Here is a 25796-nt window from a genome sequence, read left to right on the forward strand (position 1 = left end):
CTATTTTAAAACTAATAGAATTATGGTCACTGGCCCCAAAGTGCTCCTCCACTGACACCTCAGTCACCTGCCCTGCCTTATTTCCCAGGAGTAGGTGAAGTTTTGCACCTTCTGTAGTAGGTACATCCACATACTGAATCAGAAAATTGTCCTGTATGCACTTAACAAATTCCTCTCCATCTAAACCCTTAACACTATGGCAGTCCCAGTTTGGAAAGTTAAAATCTCCTACCATAACCACCCTATTATTCTTACAGATAACTGAGATCTCCTTAAAATTTTGTTTCTCAGTTTCCGACTGCTATACCCAGTTTGGACCAAAGGGCCTGTCTCCATGCTGTAGGACTCTATGGTTCTATCTGCCACTCTCTGTGGAAAAGACCTGCGCTTCACATCTCCTATTTTACGTTAAATACTTGCCTTCTCGAATTAGACATTTCAACTTTGGGAAAAAGCTTATGACTGTCAACCCCATCTGTGCATCTCATAAACTTTAATCAGGTCTTCACTCAGCCTCTGCTGCTCCAGAGAAAACAACCCGAGGTTTTCTAGACTCTCCTTATAGCTCACACCCTCTAATCCAGGCAGCATCCTGGTCAACCTCCCCTACATCCTTCCAAAGCCTTCACATTCTTCCTGTAAGACCAGAATTGACAGTGTGGCCTGACCAAAGTTTTATAAAGCTGCAACATGCCTTCCTGACTCTTATGTTCCATGTCCCCACCAATAAATGAAAGTATGCCATATGTCTTTGCCACTCTATCTACTTGTGTGGCCGCTTTCAGGGAGCTGTGGACTAGGATGCCAAGATCCTTGGTGCATCAATGTTGTTAAGAGTCCTGCTATTAACTGTATACACACAGCATCTCACACTTACCCGGATTAAACTCCATCTGCCACTACCCACCCATATCTGCAACTGATCTATATCCCTGCTATAGATTCCTTTGACAATCCTCTATAATATCCAGGCCTCCACAGATTTTTGTGAAATCTAGCATGCAGAGAGGGGAATGGTACACAACATGTTCCAGAACATTGTGGTGAGTGGATTGGAGCAGATTAACCACAGGCAACTTACTGGTCTTCATCAAGGAGGCCATCCAGTTCCTCAAACATAATCCACCAGTAAACAAGAGCCAAGCACTTTCCCAGTTGCACTTCCCTGCCCAATCCCCTTGCTTTGCTTCAATCTGCAATCCCCAGCTTTGAACCCAGCCTGCACAATGCTCTCTGGTAGGAAGGGTTCCAGCCTTCTGGGGGAGGAAGTTTCATACCCATCAGGATGCTGGGTCTACTGTCTTTGGTGAAAAGTAGGCATGGGGAGGTAATTGGGAGATGGGGCGGGGGGGGGGGGGGGGGGGGGGGGGTGAGAGGGTGACCATCGACTCAAAACCTTTCATCCAATTTTGAAGAGGGACAGACTCAAAGGGCTGAATGGTCACCTTCTGTAAGAGAATTGGAGGGTTTGAGCTATTGGGAGAGGCTGAATAAGTGGGGGCTGGTGCTCTGGAGCATCAGAGTGACCTTTTAAAGGTTCATAAAATCGTGAGGAGCATGGATAGGTGAATACCCTAGGATAGGAAACTAGAGGGCATGGGTTTAAGGTGAGAGGAGAAAGGTGTAAAAGGGATAACTTTATCACACAGGGAGTGGTGTGTGTATGGAATGGGTTGCCAGAGGAAGTTGTAGAGGCTGATACAATGACAATGTTTAAAAGGTATCTGGATTGGTACATGAATAGGAAGGGTTTAGAGAGATATGGGCCAAATGTTGGAAAAAGAAACTAGATTAATTTGATTATCTGATCGGCATGGATGAGTTGGACCAAAGGGTCTGCTTATGTGTTGTATAATTCTATGATTCTAAGACTCTATACAGAGAGAACATGGGGAAAAGCAAGGCTAGAGGTGACTAATCGGTGTGGACTTGTTGGGCTGAAGGCCTGTTTCCATGATTCTGTGAATAATCATCAAGAAATCCTGTGGGGAGTTCAGAGGCAAGTGAGTGGTGAGAATGTGGAACTCGCTGCTGTGGGGTGTTAGATAGCTTAAAGTGAAGTGGATAGGGATAAGATGGAGAAGGTAATCAAGGGATAAAAAGGTACATTTAGATGAGAAAAAATTTGGAAGAGGCTTGAGGGGATCATAAGCACTAGCATGGACTGGTTGGGTTGAATAACCTCTTTCTGTGCCATATTATCTAAGTATATGATCATCATTTCAGTGCTACCATGGCTGAAATCTTAGCATCTATGATGTAAAACACTCCCAGTATTTAACTAATTCCAATATGAATATCTTTCGTTCTTCCAATCTCCAGAGAGGAGAGGCCCTATTTACTCAATCTCTGCTCATAGCACAAAGCCTCTCAATCCCAAGAACTATTCGTTTACTTAAATTCTGACAAATGCTGAGACAGATTTACAGGAATGAAGGGTTAATGTCATGGAAAACCATAAACTTCTATCAGGATGTGACAGGGTAAATACAGACGAGATGTTCCTGATGACCAAGGGCCCAGAACCAGGTCCCACAGTCTAAAGATATGGAATGACAAGAAATGTCTTCACCAAGGGAGTGGTGAGCGTGTGGAATTCTCTGCCGCAGGAAGCAGTTGAGACCAAACTAATGAATGTTTTCAAGAAGGGATTAAAGGGTATAGGGAGAAAGCAGGAACAGGGGACTGAGTTGATGATAACTTTGATCATATTGAATGGCACAGCAGGCTTGACAGGCTGAATGGCCTACTCCAATTTCTAGTTTCTGTTTCCATGTTAACCTATTGATATCTGTTTGCAGGCTCCACCCTATTTGCTCTCCTATCTATCATTAGATTGTCAGCAAATTTGGTAACAATACAGTCAGTCCCTTCATCCAGTATAGATTGTAAATACTTGAGTGCCCAGTACTGAAGTCAATTTGTCATCCTGAAATTGACATCAGTAATCCAGACAGACATTCAACAATGGGTTCATGGTCACGATTGGACTGACTCTCAGTTCCTGGATGATTCTCATGGTGGCGCCACCTCCTGTTTTGACCCCAGTTTGTCACCAGATTTTTGCCATCTCATTTTTGTTTTGGTGATATTAATTATGAAGAAGGAATCATTTCACAGTCCCACCCTCTAAGAGACAAATATTTACTTTAGCTGCTTTCTTCCATTCTACATACTTTAGAAGCTCTTTTATAGCTGGTTTAACATTTTTTGCCAGTTTACGGTAGTCACCCACTGCTTGTTCCTAAAACTGCTCTAGCATTAAACTTTCACGATATTATTTATCTTTTATTTAACTTCCTTAGGTTCCAGACCCCACCACCAAGGATATATTTCCCTCCCCTCCTCTATCAGCTTTCCGTAGAGACCACTCCCTCCGCGACTCCCTTGTTAGATCCATACCCCCCACCAACCCAACCTCCACTCCCGGCACCTTCCCTTGCAACCGCAGGAGGTGCAACACTTGCGCCCACACCTCCCCCCTCACTTCTCTCCAAGGCCCCAAAGGAAACTTCCATATCCGCCACAGATTCACCTGCACCTCCACCCACATTATCTACTGCATCCGCTGCAGCCGGTGTGGCCTCCTCTATATTGGGGAGACAGGCCGCCTACTTGCGGAGCGATTCAGAGAGCACCTCTGGGCCACCCGGACGAACCAACCCAATCACCCTGTAGCACAGCATTTCAACTCCCCCTCCCACTCCACCGAGGATATGCAGGTCATTGGACTCATCCACCGCCAAACCACAACAACGCGACGGTCGGAGGAGGAGCGTCTTATCTTCCGACTGGGAACCCTCCAACCACAGGGGATGAACTTGGACTTCACCAGTTTCTTCATCCCCCCTCCCCCCACCTTGTCTCAGCCGGATCCCTCCAGCCCGGCACCGCCTTCCTGACCTGCAGTCTTCTTCTTGACCTCTCCGCCTCCACCCTACTCCGACCTATCACCCTCACCTTGACCTCTTTCCACCTATCACATTTCCAACGCCCCTCCTCCAAGTCCCTCCTCCCTACCTTTTATCTTCTCCTGCTGAACACTCTCTGCTCATTCCTGAAGAAGGGCATGTGCCCAAAACGTCGAATCTCCTGTTCCCTGGATGCTGCCTGACCTGCTGTGCTGTTCCAGCAATAAAGTTTCAGCTCCATATCTAGCCCAGATGATTTTCCTCCTCTCATGAAATCTTTCATTCTCAATTAAATTATGCTTTGTGGAGAATTTTGGAATATCTCTAAGTGTCTAACCCTTTATCCCCACCATCTTCACTTACTTCCCCAGTCCACTGCAGTCTATCAGATGTAAGTAAAGTTCTTTTTTTACCAAATATTGATGATCCAATTTAGTTTTTCAGATACTCTGGTGGTTTCTATCTTCTTACCTTTGAAATGCCTTTACTTACGTTTAAAGCACGGGTTTTAGAATCTAGTTTCTCACCCTTAAATTGAATGTGAATTCTGAAATATTATGCTTACTCTTGCTCCGAGAATCCTTTGCTATGATGTTCTTAAGTTTGACTCAGGACACAGGAAGTGTGCTGGGTTTCCCAAATGGCAAAAATTGTACATTTCATGAACCAACATGCCCTGGCAAGTCTTGATTGAATGCACAATGATCCAAATTGATGGAAATAAAATTCAGTCTGATCCCTGATCTGGTTAAGACATTAGATGCATCAAGCAATCATCAAGCTGACATCTCTTTGTTACTTTCCCTCTCCTTCTGATATTAACTATGGAATTTCTCTATATTGGAGGAACGATTAACAACTGTGAAATATATTATTAATGTTTAATGATAGCCCAGTTTATCCAGTGACATAATGTTTAATTTAGTTTCCCAGTCTGCGGCAACAGTCCCCATATGGAGCTGGCTTCATGTCATTGTGTTTGTTGTGTTTTGCAGATATTAAACAAGAGTGCAGAAGTGGAGCACTTCCCATCTCCAGCTAGTGCTGTGCTCCCCCGCAGTGCCTTCTGGCACCACATCACAAGCTCACAGCACACCAGGGAAATGGTCCGCAGTAATCGTAAGGAGTGCACATTGTAGTCAGCTCTCACTGTTCCAGTGCAGTCACATACTGAGCTCAGGTCACAGCAAATAGGAACAAGAAGAGGGTCAAGAATCCCTGTAGTCTGCTGAACCGTTCAGGAATGTCATGGCTGATTTGATTGTGGTCCTAACCCCACATCCTCATCTTTCCTTTGTAACCCTTGACCCTCTGACAAGACTGAGACATACTTTGCTCAGTATGAAAGTCATGAATGCTTCATAAATAGGGACATTGAGAACAAAAAGCAGGGAGTTCAGTTCTGGTCCCCACACTTTAGGAAGGATGTGAGGGTCTTCAGAAGGGTGCAGAGGTGAATCATCAGAATTGGTCCAAGGATGAAGGAATTTAGCTACAAAGTTCTTCTGAAGAAACTGGGCTGTTCTACTCAGTACTTGAGGGGGGATCTGATCGAGGTAGAAAGGATAATGACAGTTTTAGATATAGAACAGAGGAAAACCATTGCCATAAGCAGATCATGGCAACACAGTCTTAGTCAGGAGATCTGGAGGGAGTATTTTATACAGTGACTGGTAATTACCTGGAGTTGTCTGCCCATGAGTTGGGGTGTGGCGATAGTGAAGATTAGAGATGGGGAATAATTTCAAAAGGAAATTAGATGGAGACTGGAGGTCATTAGCCTCACAGGGATCGAGAGCAGAAGCAGACTGACTGGATTGACCTACAGAAAGCTCGAATTGAACTTGATGGGCTGAATGGCCTCCTCCTGTGCTGTAAGTGACTGTATGATTCCATGATCCATTGTTGTACGTTACTGAGAGTGTTTGGGGACAGTGTCCAGGATGCTTTACCCTGTACTGTGGCTCAGAGCCAAACCTGAAGTACACTATGGGAAGAAGTGAACTTGTCCATTTTGACAGGTAAAATAGAAAAACAGCATCATCTTCAGCAATAATTTGCTATGATTGTTCAGCTAGAACATTTGCGTTACAGGTTCTGTGGGTCTCGGATGGTTGATAAGACCAATCCTAGAGCCATATTCCCAAATATACATTTAAAAATAGCATATTATTTAAACAGAGAGAAATTGCAGAAATCTGAGGTGCAGAGGGATCTGAGTGTCTGAGTCTATGAATCACAAGAAGGTAGTGTACAGGTACCACAACTAAGTAGCATGTTGATGCTTATTTTATTTAGTGCAAGGGCAACAGCTGTTTGGCCACAGCTGTTGGATCTATATGTTGGACCAATGGCTGTTGGAGTTTAGTAGAATGAATCATAGAATCCCTGCAGTGTGGAAACACGCCATTTGGCCCAACAAGTCCACACTGACCTTCTGAAGAGTAACCCACCTAGACCCATTCCCCTACCCTATTCCTCTACATTTACCCCTGACTAATGCACCTAACCTACACATCCCTGAACACTGAAGGCAATGGCCAATTCACTTAACCTGTGCATTATTGGAATAAGAGATGATGTTGTAGAAACATCAGATTCTGAGTGATCCAGACAGAGTGAGTGCTGGAGGGTGTTGCCTCCTATTGTAGAGTGTCGACCTCAGAGCCGTAGTTTCTTAATTACAGTCAACAAAGGTGTCAAAGGTTATGTGGGACAGATAGGAAAGTGGAACTGGCCCCAAAATCAGATCAGCCATGGTCTCATCAAGACAGAGTAGCCTGGGAGGGCTGAATGATGTTCTCCTACTCCTAATGGTATGTTCATGTAGTTTTATGAAATGAGTTCCAATGACCTGAAAGTGTTGTGACACCAGTTTTGAACATATTGTCTAATTCCTTTTTGGAAATTATGTTGAAGATAAATTTGCAGGGCTGTGAGGAAAGCCTGCTGATTACCAGACTGATTCCTCAGTTAGGACTGCATTCACTGGAGTTTAGAAGAATGAGAGGTTATTCCAATAGAAACCTATAAAATCCTAATAGGGTAAATGCAAAAAGGGTGTTCCTGATCACAGGTGAATCCAGAACTAAGGGTCACAGTCTAAGGACATGGGGTAGGCTATTTTGGACTAAGGTCAGAAGTCATACAACACCAGGTTATAGTCCAAAATGTTTTCGAAATCACAAGCTTCCAAAGCGCTGTTCCCTTTGTCAGGTGGACTAAGGTAAGTCTACATTTTGGGTGAAGAAATTTCTTCTTAATCCAGAGAACAGTGAGCTTGTGGAATTCTCTCCCACAGAAAGCCAAAACATTGAATGTTTTCAAGAAGGATTTTGATATAGCTGTCAGAGGTAAAGGGAACCAAAGGGAGAAAGAGGGCCTGGATGTAGGTTTGGTCACTGAGCTGGAAGGTTCGGCGAGCAAACCTACATCCAGAACCCCAACCTGAGCTAAACATTTTCTCAAAACTCTGAGAAAGAAGGAACGGTTTTTCGTTGGGTGATCAGCCATGACCATATTGGATGGCAGAGCAGTCTACTGCTCCTTGTCCTATTTTCTACATTTTTAAAGTGGATGGAAGGAGGGACATTGATTTCATCTTTCACAGACATGATAGCTACCTTCTCTTCTGTATGATTGAATTATCCAGGGAAAGAGATCTAGAGATCCTGAAAGAGTGATGGGAAGAAGAGAGACGGAGTGAGAGGAGAGTTAAAGTCAAACTTCTTGTTTAATGTTCTCTTGGAGTGTAATGTTTATTTTTTGTTATTGAGTGTTGTGATCTTTATGTGACCTTGAATAGGAAGTGAATGAGTTTCCTCTCTTGGTTCTTCAGCAGAGTTATACTGCACAGGCCAGGCAGCAGGTGACATGGACTCCTTCCCTGGACAAGCAAGTCCTTTAAGCAGCGAGTGTACACTCTCGCCACACTTCCCCACTCAGTGAGTGATCTGGACAGAGCTTGCCTCAATCTGCAGAGAGGGCTGAGCCACACCTTTCAATAAGGACCAACAAGAAATTGGGACAAAGCACCCCCCGCAACCCCCCTCCCCCCACCCTGCTCCCTCATCTTACCCACTGTGTACAAATGTGGAACAAGATAAAGAAACACTGCACTTGACAGGATTGGGAGAGGAAGGCACTGGCAGAAGTCTTGGAGGTGGGTTTTATTTTGCACCTCTGACAGCATTGAAGATATCTGGAGTAAAGGCCAAAGCACAAGACCATTGAGACATAGCACAAGGAGCAGACCTGAGAGGGAAGGCCAGTATGCACAGTCACTCAATGACCTAACTCAGGACAGAGCTGGTTTTGTCTTCAGTAGCATCACTGGCAAAAACTCTTATTGTGAATACAATCCTGGTGCCTGTTCAGGGACTGGCCTGACGTGAGAGACCCTCTGATCCAAAATTTGAGAATATGCTGTCCTTCCAAATGCTGGAATCTAATCAGTCACTTTATAATAGGTACTCAGTTCATTTGTAGAAGGGCTTTCCGAGTTTTTATTGGACCTCAGCGTTCAACTTTGATGCAGTCCAAAATGAGACAAATGCTGCTGACCTTTTCCTCCTCAGTCTCTGATCTCTCAGCATCTGACATGTTGCTCTGCATGTGTTTGCAATGAATTTCTGTAAGTGTTTGACACTTGTTTTCACTGGACCAGCCTGAAGTCAGCAGGGTGCAGAGTCCCTGGAACACAGGCTGACTGGCCATCTCAGATTGAAATCATTCCATCAAGTAACTGTCACTCCAAACTCTCCCACTCCAGATTAACTTAACCACTCCATAGTAATGGAAAACGCAAGTTGCCCATTTCCTTGTTTCACACTCTGCTCATGTCATTAAACATTAATGTTTAAAGAAGACATTGCAAACCTAGGGAGTACCCTCCTTCCCTCTCCTCTCTTCTGCACACTGCAGTGCTAAGGTTTAATCTGGAGTGATGGGGAGGACACAGCAACAAGTTGGTGATGTGATCTGGCACAGGAAGAGGCCAGCTGTTGATTTCAAAGCCAAACCTGCAGGAATTTCCTTGCAAGTCAGCCCTTGTGAGAGTTGCTGCCTTACTTCCCTTCCTCCCAGCCTGTGGGTCACAGCTGACCATGGAAAATCATGGCGTGGAAATTCACGAGAGCAATGCAACCTTGACACTCAACTGAGAAGCACTATTTAAGGCTGGAATGGGGAAAGTAGGCTGACACTTGGGTTATGGCCAATGTGAGTGGTCTGTCCTAGCCCTCAGGCAGGCTTTTAGGAATGGTGGGAGGTGCTGACTCACCAGAACCAACCTGTTCTCTTTTTCTCGAGTGACCCTCAGCAACATGTCAGCAGAGACAAGTTTTACCCAACCACCTCCTCCAGGCCTCTTCTAGACACTTCTGGGAGCTGGGGGGGGGGGCAAAGAGTCTCACTGGGCCAGTCAGCAAACGGAGATTCAACAGCAGTTAAGAATTGATGCAATGCTATAACCGAGAAGGCCCTGTCACACCTGTGTGTTGACTGGCACACAGCCTGAAACACATCTGTGACAGGTCAATTCAAATGCACTGTCAAAACTCAGTGCAACCATGTAGTGAATTTTTCCCTGAGCCCAAAACTCTCTTACCAGGGCAGTTCCTGTCATATAGAACAAGATTAATGCTGCATCCTCTTGTTGCTGTGCCCATACTGCACTGACAGCAGCCTGAAAGAGAAGCAGCAACCACAGCAAACATTAACATGACTGAGCCCTGCACTAGTCACATTCATTAAAATGTGAACGTAATCTCTGCTCATGATTTGTGAATGGTCAGTTGTTCAGGGATGGGCTACAACACACATTGTGTCCCAAATCCCTGTGTCCCATCTCCACCTGATGCTGAGCTACTGTGTCTCTCATTAACAGCATGAATTGATCCACATGAAACATCTTCATGGTCTGACAGCATGTGACGTGAATCAGCAGCTTTTCAATAAAGTTGAAAAATGTTTTCCTTTGCGTTTAGTGATATTAATCAAAAACTATTTACACCATAAACTTGGTGCTGTCATTCCCATCTCCACTGTACAGCAACTCCCCTGTTTAAGCTCCATCTCTCAATTCCCTCACACCTCCTTGAAACATTCTGCCAATTGGACCTCTGCTCCTCATAATTTCATACATCTCAATCACAATGCCTCATCTCCTGCATTCCAAAGGAAAACAACCCTCTCTGGTGCTATCCCAAAAATGTGGATGCCAAAACTGCACACCGTTCGAGTTGTAGCCTAACAAACATTTTATGTATTATAGCATAATGCCTCGGCTCTTAAACTCTATCCCTCAGCTGATAAAGGGAAGTATACCACATGCCTTCTTTACCACTTTATCTAGCCGTCCTGATATCTTACAGGACGGCTAGATGCAGGGTCCTTCTGATCCTTGGTGCTTCCTACTGTCATCATGTATTCCCTTGTCCAGTTGTCATCATGTATTCCCTTGTCCAGTTGTCATCATGTATTCCCTTGTCCAGTTGTCCTGACCAAGTGCATCACCTAACGTTTATCCCGATTGAATTCCATTTGCCACCGACCAGCCCATCTATATCCACTTCGATATCATTCTTCAGGAATGATTCCTGAAGAAGGGCTTATGCCCGAAATGTCGATTCTCCTGCTCCTTGGATGCTGCCTGACCTGCTGCGCTTTTCCAGCAACACATTTTTCAGCTCTGATCTCCAGCATCTGCAGTTCTCACTTTCTCCTGAGAATTTCCAGCGTCCAGTTGTACTGTGTCCTCTTGATTTTAAATTTTAAAGAACTCTCTTGCCTTTAGGAAAGCAACAGACAGCACTTGACAAAACACATTTAATGATACTTACAAATGAGTAAAACGTAAACAGCCCCCAAGAGCTGGGCTGCTAATACACCTGAGGGTGCAGGATGTCAGATGGCCCCAAACTCTGGGGGCTAACACAGCTACATTTTTCTTCCCATTCTCTCCTCCGCCTTCCCCCAACCTCTGCGGGATTGGACAGAGCCCTTCCCATCAGATTGATTCTCGCTAGTTGATGGTGAGGACATCACTCTGGATTTCATGGCTCAGCATTGTTTGCAGGTCACTCAGCTTCTTCTTGAGGCCAGAGAGAGCAGACAGGACGATTGTCTCAGGATGTAGAGCTCCTGAAGACTCAACGTTGAAATAAAACCTGGTGGGAACAAGATGCAAAATCATCATCCATAGCACACCCTCGTTCAGGATCAAGAGGTCAAACTGTTTTAAAACAGTTAAGTTTCATTCATGAAACCCAGTTGGGGTGACCCTTCCTCAGAACTGGACACCAGACCCAAAGCATTAGCCCTCATTTCTCTTCACAGATGCTAGCAGACCTGCTGAGCTTTTCTGCTTTTGTTTCTGATTTAGAACATCTGCAGTTCTTTTGGTTTTTATTGAGAACCAGTTTTATGTTTTTTTTTCCCCTTCTTCATAGGATGTGGGCATTATTGATACCATTTTATTATCCACCCTTAGTCACCCATTGTATTGCTAGTCCATCTGAAAGGACAGTTAAGAGTCAACCCCATTGGTGGACCTGGAGTCACAATTAGACCAGAGCAGATATAAGAACAGCAGACTTCCTTCCTTGAAGGACATTAATAAACCGGTTTTTATAATTCTAGTTTCACAGTCACCATAATTGACACTGGCTTTTATATTCCAGACTCCTTTATTAATTTAATTTAAACCCCACCAGCTAGTTCACCCAATAGACCAGTGACATACCCAATAGACCAGTGACATTCCCATTGCACTCCCATCTCCCCCGTTAGTTACTCTGTCTACAAGAGAGGGTCTGAGATTAGGAATCCCACCTCTTGACTCTCCAAAGCCTGCTCACCATCTCCAAGGCGCAGGTCCCTGTGATGGAATACGTCCCATTTCCTGGATGAGCGGAGCTCCAACAACTCACGAAGCTTGACACCACCCACGAGAAAGCACCCGCTGCCACCACAACCTCAAGTTTTCACTTGCTTTACCACTGACCACTGCAGTAACCTACAGAATTGTTCACCAACAATTTTTAGACAGCTCCTTCCGAACCAATGACTACTTTTGTCTCGGACAAGTGCAGCAGATAGATGGGAACAGCACCACCTGCAAGTCCCCTTCTGAGCCACTCACCAATCCGGACTTACATCTCACCTTCAAAATAGTTTTAGACTCCCCTACCCTAGCAAAAAAAAACTATGCTGTACCTTATTATTGGCCCTCATGTTTTTATAAACCTCTACAAAGTCAATTTCCGTCAACTTCCTACACTTCAGGGAAAAGGGTTCCAGCTTATCCAGCCTCTACTTATAACACTCCAGGCGTGGTAACATTAATGTTAATCTTTTCTGCACCCTTTCCAATTTAATAAGAACCTTCTAAAAGCAGGGCAACCAGAACTGTACACAGGACGCCAAAAGTGGCTTCACCAATTACAACCACAACACGATGTCCTAACTCAATGTTCTGAGCAATGACGGCAAGTGTGCCAAATGCCTTCTTTACTACCCTGTTTACCTGTGACGCAATATATCGCTGCTCCTTCAGTGCCACTGGGTCAAAATCCTGAAAACCCCTAACAAAGAGCATTGTGGGTCACCCTACAGCACACGGACTGCAGCAATTCAAGGCTCACCACCACCTTTGCCAGGGGCAATTCGGGACGAGCCAGTGATGCTGACAATCCCCCATGACAGAAAGGGAAAAGTGTGTTTACCTCTCTGGTTTGCCATTTGGGTCGTAGGGAGCCTGGATCTCCTCTTCATCAAGTTCAGAGTACTCACTTTTTGGCCTTAAAATTTAATGGAAAAGATCAGTTAATTAGAAACAAGTACAACTCAAAGCTTATGCCTGTTCCCTTCACCCAGTATTTGCCCCTCTCATCCCAACACCCCCGACCCCAGTGACTACACCCCCCCAACACAGACTCCCCCCTCCTCATCAGATCAATTCCCCACCGCACATTAACCTAGATCCCTTCTCCCACCCCCTCACCCTCCACCCAAGATTGAGGGGTCTCTCCCTGCAGCCACTCCCTGGCGATGGGCCCCTCCTCACCATTCCTCAGGTTTGGGGTAGACAGTGTGCCTTAGTGCATTGTCAGGGTCGTATTCGAAGGACACTCCTGCAGTGGGATTCCACTTGGCATGTTCCTTTCCAAACCCCTTCTTGGCATAAGCTCGGAGCCTCAGCTCCTGGCCTTTGCGTAGTTTCACAATCAGAATATCTGGCAGGGAAGGAAACCATCATGAGACAGAATGAGCAATGTTACACAGCTGCTCAAATATGTTGTCAACACCCACTCTTGTTCACTACCACCCAGACTTGTGATTAACAACCTCTAGGTCTCCTCCTCAGCAACACACTGTCTTCCAGTACCATCCATTCATAATCAACATCCCTTCATCAGAAACCACTCCCCACCACCAATCCTCCAGTCTCCCAGACTCCACAGACTGTCCTGCACCAGTCTCAATTCCAAACAATCCTGGCTTTACAACATGCTTCCTGCTCAGAGCACACTTCTCTCACTGGTATTGAGTTCTGAGCTCTTATGTAATTCAGGTCTCATGTTCTCTAATAATGGCTAAGTGCTGAAACATTGTCAGCTTAACCCCAGAGCGGTCGTGGCCTCAGCCCTTTATAAGTCACAGTTGGCAGGACTGGGGACAACTCTGGGCCTCATCCACCAAGAAGGGAGGTATACAGGAATGTCTAATATCAGATATGGGAAGAGCTTGGAAACTTGAAGGTTAGAGATAAACAGCCACCTGCTAGTACAGATCTGATACTGCTGGATTATCACATATTGTTGAATCACTTCATCTTGAAGGCTGCACTCAGGACAGTTCAGCAAGTGTTACCTATGAACAAGGGAGGACATGAATTTTAGCACTAGCGTGATGCCAGACTGACCAGCGGATTGAATCAAGCAGCATGTTTCTTCATTTGTTGGGAAGAAACAGAGTACTGACCGTGATCAAGCAGACCTCACTTGAAAATCTCAAACCACGGTCATCCGATGTGACTTCTCAATTGGGCAGGCCTTGCTGAACACCTGAGTGCACGAAAGGCTACACTCACATTGACCTTGTTATGTGGCTCATTTATGCTCACTCGAAGTGACATACATTCACAGACAGGGATCTGTTCTCTGCAAACAAAGGGATTTGTTTGAGACTAGCACCTTTTTGAATTATGGGCCAAGATTAGAGTGGTGCTGGAAAAGCACAGCACGTCCGGATGAAGGGCTTTTGCCTGAAACGTCGATTTTCCTGCTCCTCGGATGCTGCCTGACCGGCTGTGCTTTTCCAGCACTACACTAATCTTGACTCTGACCTCCAGCATCTGCAGTCCTCACTTTCGCCTTTTTGAATTATCCCGATTTTGGAAACCTATAATTCCCCATTGCTGTTGCCGTGGCGACACGAGTTGCCAACGATCAGCTGCTCTGAGGAATAATTGTTGGAAATTTGGCATTCTTACATTTTTCCTGACAGTACTTCAACAGGTCCGGCAATGTCTTTGGAGTATGAAACAGAGTTAATCTAACAAATCTGATGTGACTTCTTCAGAATGGGATTGAGGGCTCAGGGGTTGGAATCAGGGCTCAGGATTTGGATTGTTTGATTTAGAAAGATGAAGGAAGCTGATTTCACAAATTATTTTAAAAGGGAGTTGGATACGTATTCAGGAGGAGGAACCCACAGGGTCCCAGGAAAAACAGAGGAAAGGATCCTTCCACGTCTGATAGAGATCTTCTTGCACTACTGTGCCATCTACTGTGTCCATTGCTCTCAATGTGGTGTCCTCTACATTGAGGAGACAGGACACCAACTTGCAGGATGTTTCAGAGAACATCTCTGGGACATGCACTAAACAGCCCCGCCACCCTGTGGCCGAATACTTCAACTCCCCCTCCCACTCCGCCAAGGGCATGCGAGTCCTGGGCCTCCTCCACCTCTACATTCAAGCCACCTGACGCCTGGAGGAAGAACGCCTCATCTTCCACCTTGAGACCCTCCAACCACACGGGATCAACGTCGGTTTCACCAGTTTCCTCATCTTCTCTTTCCCCACCTTATCCCAGATCCAACCTTCCAACTCAGCATCGCCCTCTTGAACTGTCCTACCTTCATTCCCACCTTTCTGCTCCACCCTCCACTTCAACCTATCACCATCACCCCCCCACCTCCATCTACCCATCACATTCCCAAGTACCTTGCCCCCAGACCCACCTCCCTCCCTTTATCTCTCAGCCCCCTTGACGGCTCTCCTGCATTCCTGATGAAGGGCTTATGTTGAAAATGTCGACTCTCCTGCTGCTCGGATGCTGCCTGACTGGCTGTGCTTTTCCAGCACCACCTTTTTATTAGCTTGGCACTGTACACGACTGCTCTTCCAAAGAGTCGGGCCAGGCTCAATGTTCCAAAAACCCCTGCCCCACATGTGCTAAGCCTCACAGTTAATTTCAAGCATTGAGTCAGGGTCGCTTGGGATTTTTTCAGGCGTACAATACCCACAGGTAACCCATAATGTCACCCTGCAATGTATTTCCCTCACCATCCTGTTCCACATAATCGTTTGGATCATTGTCCCTGCTCCGAGATGTGACCTATTGGAATAAAACGAAAAGGACGGAGTTACTGATATGACTAATGGCTTTAATCTGGTGGAGGCAGCAGTAAAGATGGGCTGATGATGTGGTGGCCTGACAACGACAGCTCCCGTTACGAGTTTGTAACAGTGTAAGACCCATTCATAGGCCTAGTTCAGTCAGATCCACTCCTAGAAAACACTGTCACAGGCTCTCGGTCCCATCAGGACATGTGTCCCAGGGCATGGTCCTTTACTGAATGAACCCACCTAAATACTCCTCTTTCCCAGTAGCTACTGTGACTGTGAGGAACTGCAAAATCCACCTGCCACTCACAGCCGACAGCAATATTATGTCACGCGGGAATTAGTCTTTCTGTGATGGGTTCTGGCGGATATCTGCCAGAAACAGGTGAGACATCAATACTGTACTCACAGGGATAACACGGGAATTATTGGAGAGGAGATCCCGTGAGGTGACATGTCGAGTTTGATCTTCATTACACTTCACATCGAGTGTCAGCTCCACTGAACATTCCGGGCAGAACTCGTCACACGTACAGTCCTGGAAAAGACAGCATTCAGCTGGGATAGCACTGCACACTTGGAGCTAAACAGCACAGGCTCTCAGCGGCACACACCATCAATAATGGGGCATGTGGTCATGGTGACCGACTGTCTCACGGACACAAACACAGTGACAGACTGTCTCACCGCCCCAAACACACACACACTGACAGACTGCCTTACTATCTCTCTCTCTGTCTCTCACACACACACACACAGACAGACAGACACACGGTGACAGACTACCTCACCGTCCTAAACACACACACAACGTCACCATGTACACACACTCCCCCCTGCCCCCACACCGTCACCCTGTACGCACACTCCTCCCTGCCCCCACACCGTCAGCCTGTACGCACACTCCTCCCTGCCCCCACACCGTCACCCTGTACGCACACTCCCCCCTGCCCCCACACCGTCACCCTGTACGCACACTCCCCCCTGCCCCTACACCGTCACCCTGTACGCACACTCCCCCCTGCCCCCACACCGTCACCCTGTACGCACACTCCCCCCTGCCCCACACCGTCACCCTGTACACACACTCTCTCCTCCCTGTCACCCCTGTACACACACTCCCCCCTCCCTGTCACCCTGTACACGCACCCCTCCTCCACCCTGTCGCTTTGTACAGACCTACCCTTGAATACTGCATCTTATCCACAATGTCATCACTCGTTAAGGGGATTAATCCTAAAATGGAAAGAAAAAAAAGCCATTGTTTGAAACTGCCTCAGCAACTGTTATCAACAAGTGCAAAGCTGCTATCAATGCTGATATGAAGAGACATGGAGGCTCCAGATAGAACACCTCCTGTATAATTAGCAAGGCCAGTGGAATACTGTCCTCCATATCCAAAAGACGATTATACAAGCATTAAGTGTAATGTTTCAGCTGCATGAAACTCTGTTTAGACCACACCTGTACACTGTGCGTTGATCTGGTCTGCACAGGTTTACCAGTATGTGAAATGTATGCTTGGTTTACTCCAATCTCAATGGGGCCTGCAAAGGGAGGGAAGAAGGTGCACAGGAGCATGGTTCCCATCAGGGATACCAGATCTGCACACCATGTGGGTGGGCTTGGAACTGCCGAGTGGGGGCAAGTAATGTGTGGCAAAAGGGCTGAAGGGCCCACAAAGCGTAGGTTGAGGGGAAAGAGCGTCTGCAAAGGAGAGAGGACCGTTTTAAACTTTTCAACAAAGGAATACTGGGGAACCAGGAGATCTCTAAAGTTACTGAAGTCATGAATCCCCTGAAATGAATCTGGTGCCATTTGTTAAGGTTGCAGAAGCTCCACTGCTATTATACAGACAAAGAGTTGGTCGATGCTACTGTTAGGGACACTGCCAATTTTTAAAAATGTTGAACAGCTTTACCATATAAAGGTTTGTACTCTATTAAATTTCAGAGTATCTTACCCATTAGGAACTTCTTGAATAGTTAAAGACAAACATACAACCATTCAGCTGTGTTCACACTTGCCTTGAGTGATGGCTTTAACTGTGCAGAAGTGTGTATCAATTATTTCTAAAAGATGTTTGTTGCTAATTCACGGCTATTGTCTGGTGCCAATTTAAATACCACGGCACTTACAAAATAAAAGTTTTCCTTATGTGTTGCAGCTTTAAGTTGAATAGTGGATTAACAAATGATTGTTGATGAATTCTAATTCCACTTCCATATGATCCAAATTTCACATCTGTCAACACAAATACAGAAGGTGTCTATTCCCTAGGGTGGGGAATTTCAAGTCTAGAGGACGTATTAAGGTGGAGGAGAAAGATTTTTAAAAAGACATGAGGGGCAACTTTTGTTTTAAAAGACAGAGAGTGGTTCGTGTGTGCAATGAACACCCAGAGGAAGTGGTGGATGCGGCTCCAGTTGGAACGTTTAGAAACCATTTGGATAAGAAATGTTTGGAGGGAAATGGACCAAGCGCAGGCAGGAGGGACTAGTTTAGTTTGGGATTATGGCCCGTTGGAGCAAAGGATCTATTTCCATGCTGGATGACTCGATCAATACGACTGTACATCCGCCAGTAAAGAAATCTGAATGTATGAAAATGTTGTCCCCTCACAATCAAATAGCAACCCTTCCGAAAATTTCAGAACCTTTGCATGTACTTTATGCCCCATTGTCAGTTCCTTTGGTCCTGCACCATCAACACTTGTCAACATTTCTTGTGTCCTGCCCTCCACTCTCTTTGCTTTCTCCATCCCCATCAACTCTGATTTGCAACAAACCCTCTCCTGACTTCTGATGAGCATCCACCGACCTGAAACATTACTCCTTCCCTTCCCAGCAATCCAGTGTCTGGTTTTCTGGATTTTGCTTTGAACAGAGCTGACCCAGATTCTGTGACGGTGGTCCATGCTGACAAAGCAGCCTGCTTGGCTGCCTTGAATGGTCACTCCTGTCACCACAGTCGCAATGCCGACAAGATTATAGCATTACAGCAACTCGTAAAGGCTCCTTACACAGCACCTTCCAAATCCATGACCATTTCCATCCAGAAGAACCAGGGGAGGAGATGTACGGGAACGTTGTACCAAGTACCACCCTGGAAATATATATCATGTTCCTTCAATGTCGGTGGGTCAGACTCCTGGAGTTCCCTCCCTAAGGGCATTGTGGGTAACCTACAGCAGGTGGACTGCAGTGGTTCAAAACAGCAACTCAACACCAACCTCTCAACGGTAACTAGGGATGGGCAGCAAACACAGGCCCAGCCAGTGACGTCCATGCCCGGCAAAAGGATAGCAACATTTCCATTCCCCATAATTCCCACACTTTCAGACACAGACGGAATGGTTTGGACTCCACTTACCAATTCTGTGTGCAATGAATTCATCATGTAGTACAGAGGAATTAGCATCGATCTGAACCCAGTCAATTGCTGCAACACAAAATAAAACATCAGAAAGCAGCCTGGACATCTGTCACTGATCAACCAAGACAATATGCAGAAAGAGAGACGCAGACTGGTCGGGAGGCAGGGGGCGGAGGGGAGAGGGAGAAAGAGAGAGAGAGATGGACAGAAAAAGAGAGATAGACATACGGTGGTGGGGGGGGAGAGGAATGGAGAGACGGGGGACAGAAAAAAAGGCAGACCAACAGAAAAAGAGATAAGAGAATGAGGTGCAGACAGAGAGTGAGAGAAACAAACATAGATAGTTCACAGTCATAGACACAGACACTTTCTCAACGGGGAGGGGGAGGGGGAGGGGACAGGGGAAGGGAGGGGGGATGAGGCGGGAAAAGGAGAGGGGACGGGAGCGGGAAGAGGAGGGGGGGTGAGGGGACCGGAAGTGGAGAGGGGATGGGGTGGGGAGGACGTGAGAAGTGAGGGGGTACGGGGGGAGTGAGGAGGGTAAGGGGGTGTGAGGGGAAGGGGAATGAGTGGGAGCATTTGAGAGACAGCTAGCAGACATGTTTGTGAGGATATATAATCACCCAATGTTGCCACTTCTGCCATGAGAACTCGTCGCAATGCATTTGCAACTCTGAAACGAGAAGGAGAGATCAATGAGGGCGCTCCTTTGGAACAGCAGAATGGCATTCACCCTCAGAGTTAACGCATCAGCTCCATGTGTCATCACTCCAACTGTCTCTGAAATCCCACGCCAAGCATAACGAGCACAGATAACAAGAAACTTGATCACCTTTACAGAGACATAGCTGCAAGCAATGGGTCCTAAATTAAGTAAATTGTACATTTTCAGAAGGTGGGAAAACGTGGTGGTGGTGGTGGGGGGGACCTCATACATCAATGAGAAGACCTTAGTGAAGTTTCCATATTGGAAAGATAAGTCACTTGGGGGAGTAGTTTGTCGGCTTCCAAACAGTAATTACATTGCAGGACAATCTATGTGTCGTTTGAGAGGAGGAGATAATCAAAGCCTGGATACAGTAAGTACATTGCACGAACAAATAAATGTAACCTGCAAGAAAAAACTATAAAGATCGGAAGTAATCTGCATGTAGTTTGAGAGAACAGATGATCAAAACCTGGAAAATTCCTTCATAGACTGTACTAAGGACATCTCCTCAGAGCAGAATGTTCAAGAGCTGACCAAAAGCAGGTTATTTTAGACTTCTGGATCAGTGGTGCTGGAAGAGCACAACAGTTCAGGCAGCATCCAAGGAGCGTCAAAATCGATGTTTCGGGCAAAAGCCCTTCATCAGGAATAAAGGCAGTGAGCCTGAAGCGTGGAGAGATAAGCTAGAGGAGGGTGGGGTGGGGAGAAAGTAGCATAGAGTACAATAGGTGAGTGGGGGAGGGGATGAAGGTGATAGGTCAGGGAGGAGAGGGTGGAGTGGATAGGTGGAAAAGGAGATAGGCAGGTAGGACAAGTCCGGACAAGTCATGGGGACAGTGCTGAGCTGGAAGTTTAGAACTAGGGTGAGGTGGGGGAAGGAGAAATGAGGAAACTGTTGTTGAGGATGCCAGGCAGCATCCAAGGAGCAGGAAAAATCAACATTTCGGGCCAGAGCCCTTCATCAGGGCGGCATGGTGACTCAGTGGTTAGCACTGTGCCTCATAGCACCAGGGTCCCAGGTTCAATTCCAGCCTTGGCCAAATGCCTGTGTGGAGTTTGCACATTTCCCAGTGTCCGTGTGGGTTTCCTCCGGGTGCTCCAGTTTCCTCCCACACTCCAAAGATGTGCAGGTCAGGTGAATTGGCCATGCTAAATTGCCCACAGTGTTAGGTCCATTAGTCAGAGGGAAATGGGTCTGGGTGGGTTACTCTTCGGCGGGTCGGTGTGGACCAGTTGGGCCGAAGGGCCTGTTTCCACACTGTAGGGAATCTAAACTAATCTAGTCTAATCAGAAACCTATGGGCCAAGTGCTGGAAAATGGGATGAGAACGGTTAAGTGTTTGTGTTTGGTGCAGGAGACTCCTTTTCTGTGATGTAGATCTCTGTGACTATATAATCACATGAGAAAGGAGACTCTAGGTGATAAGCAATCACAGAATTACACATTCACATTCGCGATTGGGAGTCTAAAATTAAATAGAGGGAATTGCCTGACGAAAAACACAGAGCTGGCCAAAGTGAGACTAGCTTAAAACACAGTAGTAGACTATTAAAGAAACATTTCATGACAATCAACAAAAATTTATTCCAGGTGAGAACAAAAGACTCTTTGAGAAGGATGCATTATCTGTGGGTGAATAGGAAAATTAAGGTCAGTATTGAACTGAAAGAAATACTACACAATTCTCAAACAAGTGATAAGTCAGAGGACTGGACAGATATTGAAGAACCAGCAATGAACTTAAAAAATTAGATAAAGACCGAAGTGGCCGAAAACAGGGGATAAGAGATAGGTACAAAACTAGCTAGGTACAAAAACAGATAGTAAGAGTTTTTGTCTTGGTCTTCTTTTAACAGTAAGTCTGGAAAATCGAAAATGGAAATTAAGGAAATCGCTGAGGCCTTCACCATGCATTGTGCATCTGCTTTCAGTGTATTGCAGGCTTAGAAAACTTTCTAAACCAAGAGGTGGTAGACAGTGATGGACTTCAAATAATCACTGTCACTAGGGAAAAGCTGCTGAGAAAATTATTCAACCTAAAGTCTGAAGGCCCCCAGGAACTCTATGACTCGATGAGGTGTACATCATGTAAACCGACCCTTCGGTTCAACTTGTCCATACTGACCAGATATCCCAATCTAATCTAGTACCATTTGCCAGCACTTGACCCATACCCCTCTAAACCCTTCCTAATTCATATACCCATCCAGATGCCTTTTAAATGTTGCAATTGTACCAGCTTCCACCACTTCCTCTGGCAGCTCATTCCATACATGTACCACGTGAAAAAGCTGCCTCTTAGGCCTCTTTTATATCTTTCCCCTCTCACCCTAAACCTATGCCCTCTAGTTCTGGACAGGCCGACCCCAGGGAAGTGATTCGGAGATGCCGGTGTTGGACTGGGGTGTACAAAGTTAAAAATTACACAACACCAGGTTATAGTCCAACAGGTTTATTTCTGTTTACTTCTGTTACCTCACTTTTTTAGATTAGAATCAATCTAAACATCATGGCATAGACAGAGAACACAGGGGGCTAACACCTTCAACACATTGACTAGCTATCACCATTGTTAACAGCTAACCTGAGAATGCAACTTTTAAAAAAAAAGAGTTTTGTGATTTACACATGAAAGAAGTAAAACTATCACTGTATTCAAACAGATGAAAGGCTTAACAGACAATCAATGTTTCAGTATATAATTTCAGTTACATCACACTGTAATTTTTGCTATAGATTCTGTGTTAGGGTTGAGCCCTCCACTACAACCTGATGAAGGAGTGACACTCCGAAAGCTAGTGCTTCCAATAAAACCTGTTGGACTATAACCTGGTGTTGTGTGATTTTTAACTAGGTTTATATGGAAGCACTAGCTTACGGAGCGCCGCTCGTTCAACCACCTGAAGGAGCAGCGCTCCAAAAGCTAGTGCTTCTAATTAAACCTGTTGGACTGTGTGGTGAAACGGTTAAAAATTATGTCCCAATACATGTGTGAATCTAACCGGAATGGAGGTGTTGCTTAGTCCCGTGTGAATCTTATTACACACCTCCCCGTGTGAATCTTCTTATCTGTATGTAACCAGAATGGAATGTGTTTTTTAGCCTTGCTCTGCTGTTCACATGAATGTTTATATCTGGAAAAGAGTATATCAGCTGGAAAAGTCTCCAGTTCGGTGAGTCTGCTCCGGGGTTACGTTTAACCGCCGAGCGTGGGTTGTTGGCAACCGCTCTACGAGAACTGACGGCTCCCAGTTCCGGTAACATGTAGAGTGAGTATAAGCCAGACCCGTTGGTTGTGGCGACGCTGCGGGGAATAAAATGCCCATATTCTAGCAGACTCGCCTCTTGGTCGTTTGTTCTGTGTCAGACTACTCTCCTACGAACCTGACCTTGAGAATTTTTTAAAACAGACTGTAACCTGGTGTTGTGAGATTTTTAACTTTGTCCCCGCCAGGCAACAAATTTATCCTATCCATGCCCCTCATGATTTTATAAATCTCTATAAGTCCTCCAACCCTGGCAACATCCTTGTAAAATCTTTTCTGAACCCTTTCAAGTTTCACAACATCTTTCCGAGAGGAAGGAGACCAGAATTGCACACACTATTCCAACAGAGGATTAGGAAAATTAGTTGAACGGCAATATTTACTGCAAAGGGGTTTGAATATAAAAGTGGGGAGGTACTGTGGGGCCACGGAGAGACCACATCTGGAGGAGTGGTTTACTTCTTTTACAAAGATAGGGGAAGCCCAGAAGGTACTGACTCCCATCCCTCACTGATCACACAGAGAGTATGGGACAGTGCAGGTCACGCCATCAATACACGGCCCCCAGCACGGGAGACAAGGGTCACCCCCCCCCAAACACGGGAGACAAGGGTCACCCCCCCCAAACACGGGAGACAAGGGTCACCCCCCCCCCCCCCAAACACGGGAGACAAGGGTCACCCCCCCCCCCAAACACGGGAGACACGGGAGACAAGGGTCACCCCCCCCCAAACACGGGAGACAAGGGTCACCCCCCCCCAAACACGGGAGACAAGGGTCACCCCCCCCCAAACACGGGAGACAAGGGTCACCCCCCCCCCAAACACGGGAGACAAGGGTCACCCCCCCCCCAAACACGGGAGACAAGGGTCACCCCCCCCCCCCAAACACGGGAGACAAGGGTCACCCCCCCCCCCCAAACACGGGAGACAAGGGTCACCCCCCCCCCAAACACGGGAGACAAGGGTCACCCCCCCCCCCCAAACACGGGAGACAAGGGTCACCCCCCCCCCCCAAACACGGGAGACAAGGGTCACCCCCCCCCCCCAAACACGGGAGACAAGGGTCACCCCCCCCCCAAACACGGGAGACAAGGGTCACCCCCCCCCCCCAAACACGGGAGACAAGGGTCACCCCCCCCCCCCAAACACGGGAGACAAGGGTCACCCCCCGGCCCCCGACCCCCGGCACTAACGACAGCTCGGTGTTCTCCACGATGAACTTCACATTCTCGTCAGACAGCTCCGTGATCCGCACTGTCGGCTGGTTCGCATACGGCATTGCCTTCGTACCAGGAGTCCTCCGGAGGACTGCTCCGCTATCCCAGCCAGCCCCGCGGCACCCGGGCCTCCACTATCCCAGCCAGCCCCGCGGCACCCGGGCCTCCACTATCCCGGCCAGCCCCGCGGCACCCGGGCCTCCACTATCCCGGCCAGCCCCGCGGCTCCCGGGCCTCCACTATCCCGGCCAGCCCCGCGGCACCCGGGCCTCCACTATCCCGGCCAGCCCCGCGGCAGCCGGGCCTCCACTATCCCGGCCAGCCCCGCGGCAGCCGGGCCTCCGCTAGACATGTTTGGGTTAAATGTAGTGCGCTCACCTTCTAGCCTTTCACAAGAGGTCAATGGGAGATTTTCTGTCTTGCTCTCCGGAAGCTTTATTAAGGCTGCCCTCAGTCTCTGCCCAAGCTCTTGAATCGATTCCCAACCGAAGTCTCCCATTCCTGGGAGTCACTTCTGCGCTGACTAACGCACCCGCAGGTTCCCACGATACTGTAGCTGCTGTTTAACAAGTTTCTTGTACAAGTTCACTTCCTTGATCTTGTACTGCATGCCCCCCAATTGTTCACAAAGAGTGAACAGTGTTTTATTAAGTGCTGTTTGCACGTATTCTGCCATCTTTTGTGCAACCACTATTTTATATTGTCTTTTAATGTTCTTCTGATCAAGCCTCACTTTTCTGTATTGAACTTCATTTGCTGACTCTCCCAAATCGTTCACAATTGGAGTAGGAGGAAGTTATTCATGCCCTCAAGGTGCTCCATCGTTCTGGTCTTTATACATTTTTCTGTCTTAACCAATATCGTTCTTTTAGGTTAGATTACTTAGTGTGGAAACAGGCCCTTCGGCCCAACAAGTCCACACTGACCCGCTGAAGCACAACCTACCCAGACCCACTCCCCTACAATTTTGGAGAATGTGCAAACTCCACACAGAGTGACATGAGGTGGGAATTGAACCCAGGTCTCTGGTGCTGCGAGGCAGTAGTGCTAACCACTGAGCCACCGTGCTACCCATTCAGAAATCTGTCTGATATAGTTGAGGATAGTCAATGATTGAGTTTACACAGCTCGTTGTGGTAGGAACTTGCAAAGATTTCCTCTGTGTGAAGCAACTCCTGAACCCTTAATGTCCAGCTCCTTATTCTGAGACAGTTCCTCTCTGTGCACTCACCAACAGAAGCGAGGGGAAACATCGATCCTGTATTGAGCTATGTAAACATTTAGTTTGTTCCAATGAGGTGATCTCTTATCCTTCAAAACTCTAGAGAACACCAGTCCAATTCCTCCATATCTCCTCATATGATCACCTCAACATCATGGGGATCCTCTGCTGCAACCCTTACCTAATCCTCCTTAGGTAAGGAGACTAAACTGGACACAGGTATGGTCCTGGTATGGTCTCACCAGCGATTATACAACAGAAACACGATATCTTTACTCCTGTACTCAAATTTGCCTACATTGAAGACTGAGACACTATTTGCTTTCCACACCTGCATGCTAGCTTTTAATGATTCATAATCGAGGACATCATGTCACTTTGGAAATCAACACTTTTCAATCTCTCACTATTGATGAAATACTTTGCCTTTCTGTTTTTATTTAGCAATTCACACATTCAGT

The 25796-nt window shown here is 46.6% G+C and overlaps 2 protein-coding genes across 5 annotated transcripts in view; one reads left to right on the plus strand and one right to left on the minus strand.

Annotated features, from left to right (window-relative positions):
- The window catches only part of LOC122558625 (docking protein 4), a 101015-nt gene extending 91132 nt beyond the window's left edge, over positions 1 to 9883 (plus strand). For 3 of the 4 annotated variants that reach the window (XM_043707418.2, XM_043707415.2, XM_043707414.2), the window contains 2 exons: positions 4907 to 5030; positions 7750 to 9883. In XM_043707418.2, the coding sequence (XP_043563353.1) occupies positions 4907 to 5030; positions 7750 to 7859 (234 nt within the window). In that variant the 3' untranslated portion in view covers positions 7860 to 9883. The remainder of the gene's footprint in view (positions 1 to 4906; positions 5031 to 7749) is intronic. The other variant, XM_043707417.2, reaches the window with a different exon arrangement.
- Positions 9884 to 10721: 838 nt separating this feature from the next.
- Positions 10722 to 24234, minus strand: polr2c (RNA polymerase II subunit C). The gene is made up of 9 exons (XM_043707413.2): positions 24090 to 24234; positions 19542 to 19591; positions 18916 to 18984; positions 16727 to 16779; positions 15953 to 16081; positions 15484 to 15535; positions 12979 to 13147; positions 12638 to 12712; positions 10722 to 11080 (listed from the first exon to the last, which is right to left on the minus strand). The coding sequence occupies exons 1-9, from the start codon at positions 24173 to 24175 to the stop codon at positions 10936 to 10938; spliced, it is 828 nt and encodes a 275-aa protein (XP_043563348.1). The 5' UTR covers positions 24176 to 24234; the 3' UTR covers positions 10722 to 10935.
- Between the last annotated feature and the right edge of the window lie 1562 nt (positions 24235 to 25796).

Source organism: Chiloscyllium plagiosum, unplaced genomic scaffold (assembly GCF_037043375.1).
Source record: "Chiloscyllium plagiosum isolate Xiang-an unplaced genomic scaffold, Cpla_swu_hap1 HiC_scaffold_17, whole genome shotgun sequence".
Lineage (NCBI taxonomy): Eukaryota > Metazoa > Chordata > Chondrichthyes > Orectolobiformes > Hemiscylliidae > Chiloscyllium > Chiloscyllium plagiosum.

What these genes read in the sequence shown, in the direction of transcription:
- polr2c (XM_043707413.2), bottom strand. Translation starts at nt 24,175, where the DNA reads ATGCCGTATGCGAACCAGCCGACAGTGCGGATCACGGAGCTGTCTGAC. An exon ending in ATAATTCCCGTGTTATCCCT is followed by an intron (nt 15,536 to 15,952) that starts GTGAGTACAGTA and finishes TTATTCCAATAG; the next exon opens with GTCACATCTCGGAGCAGGGA. An exon ending in CGATTATGTGGAACAGGATG is followed by an intron (nt 13,148 to 15,483) that starts GTGAGGGAAATA and finishes CTTCCCTGCCAG; the next exon opens with ATATTCTGATTGTGAAACTA.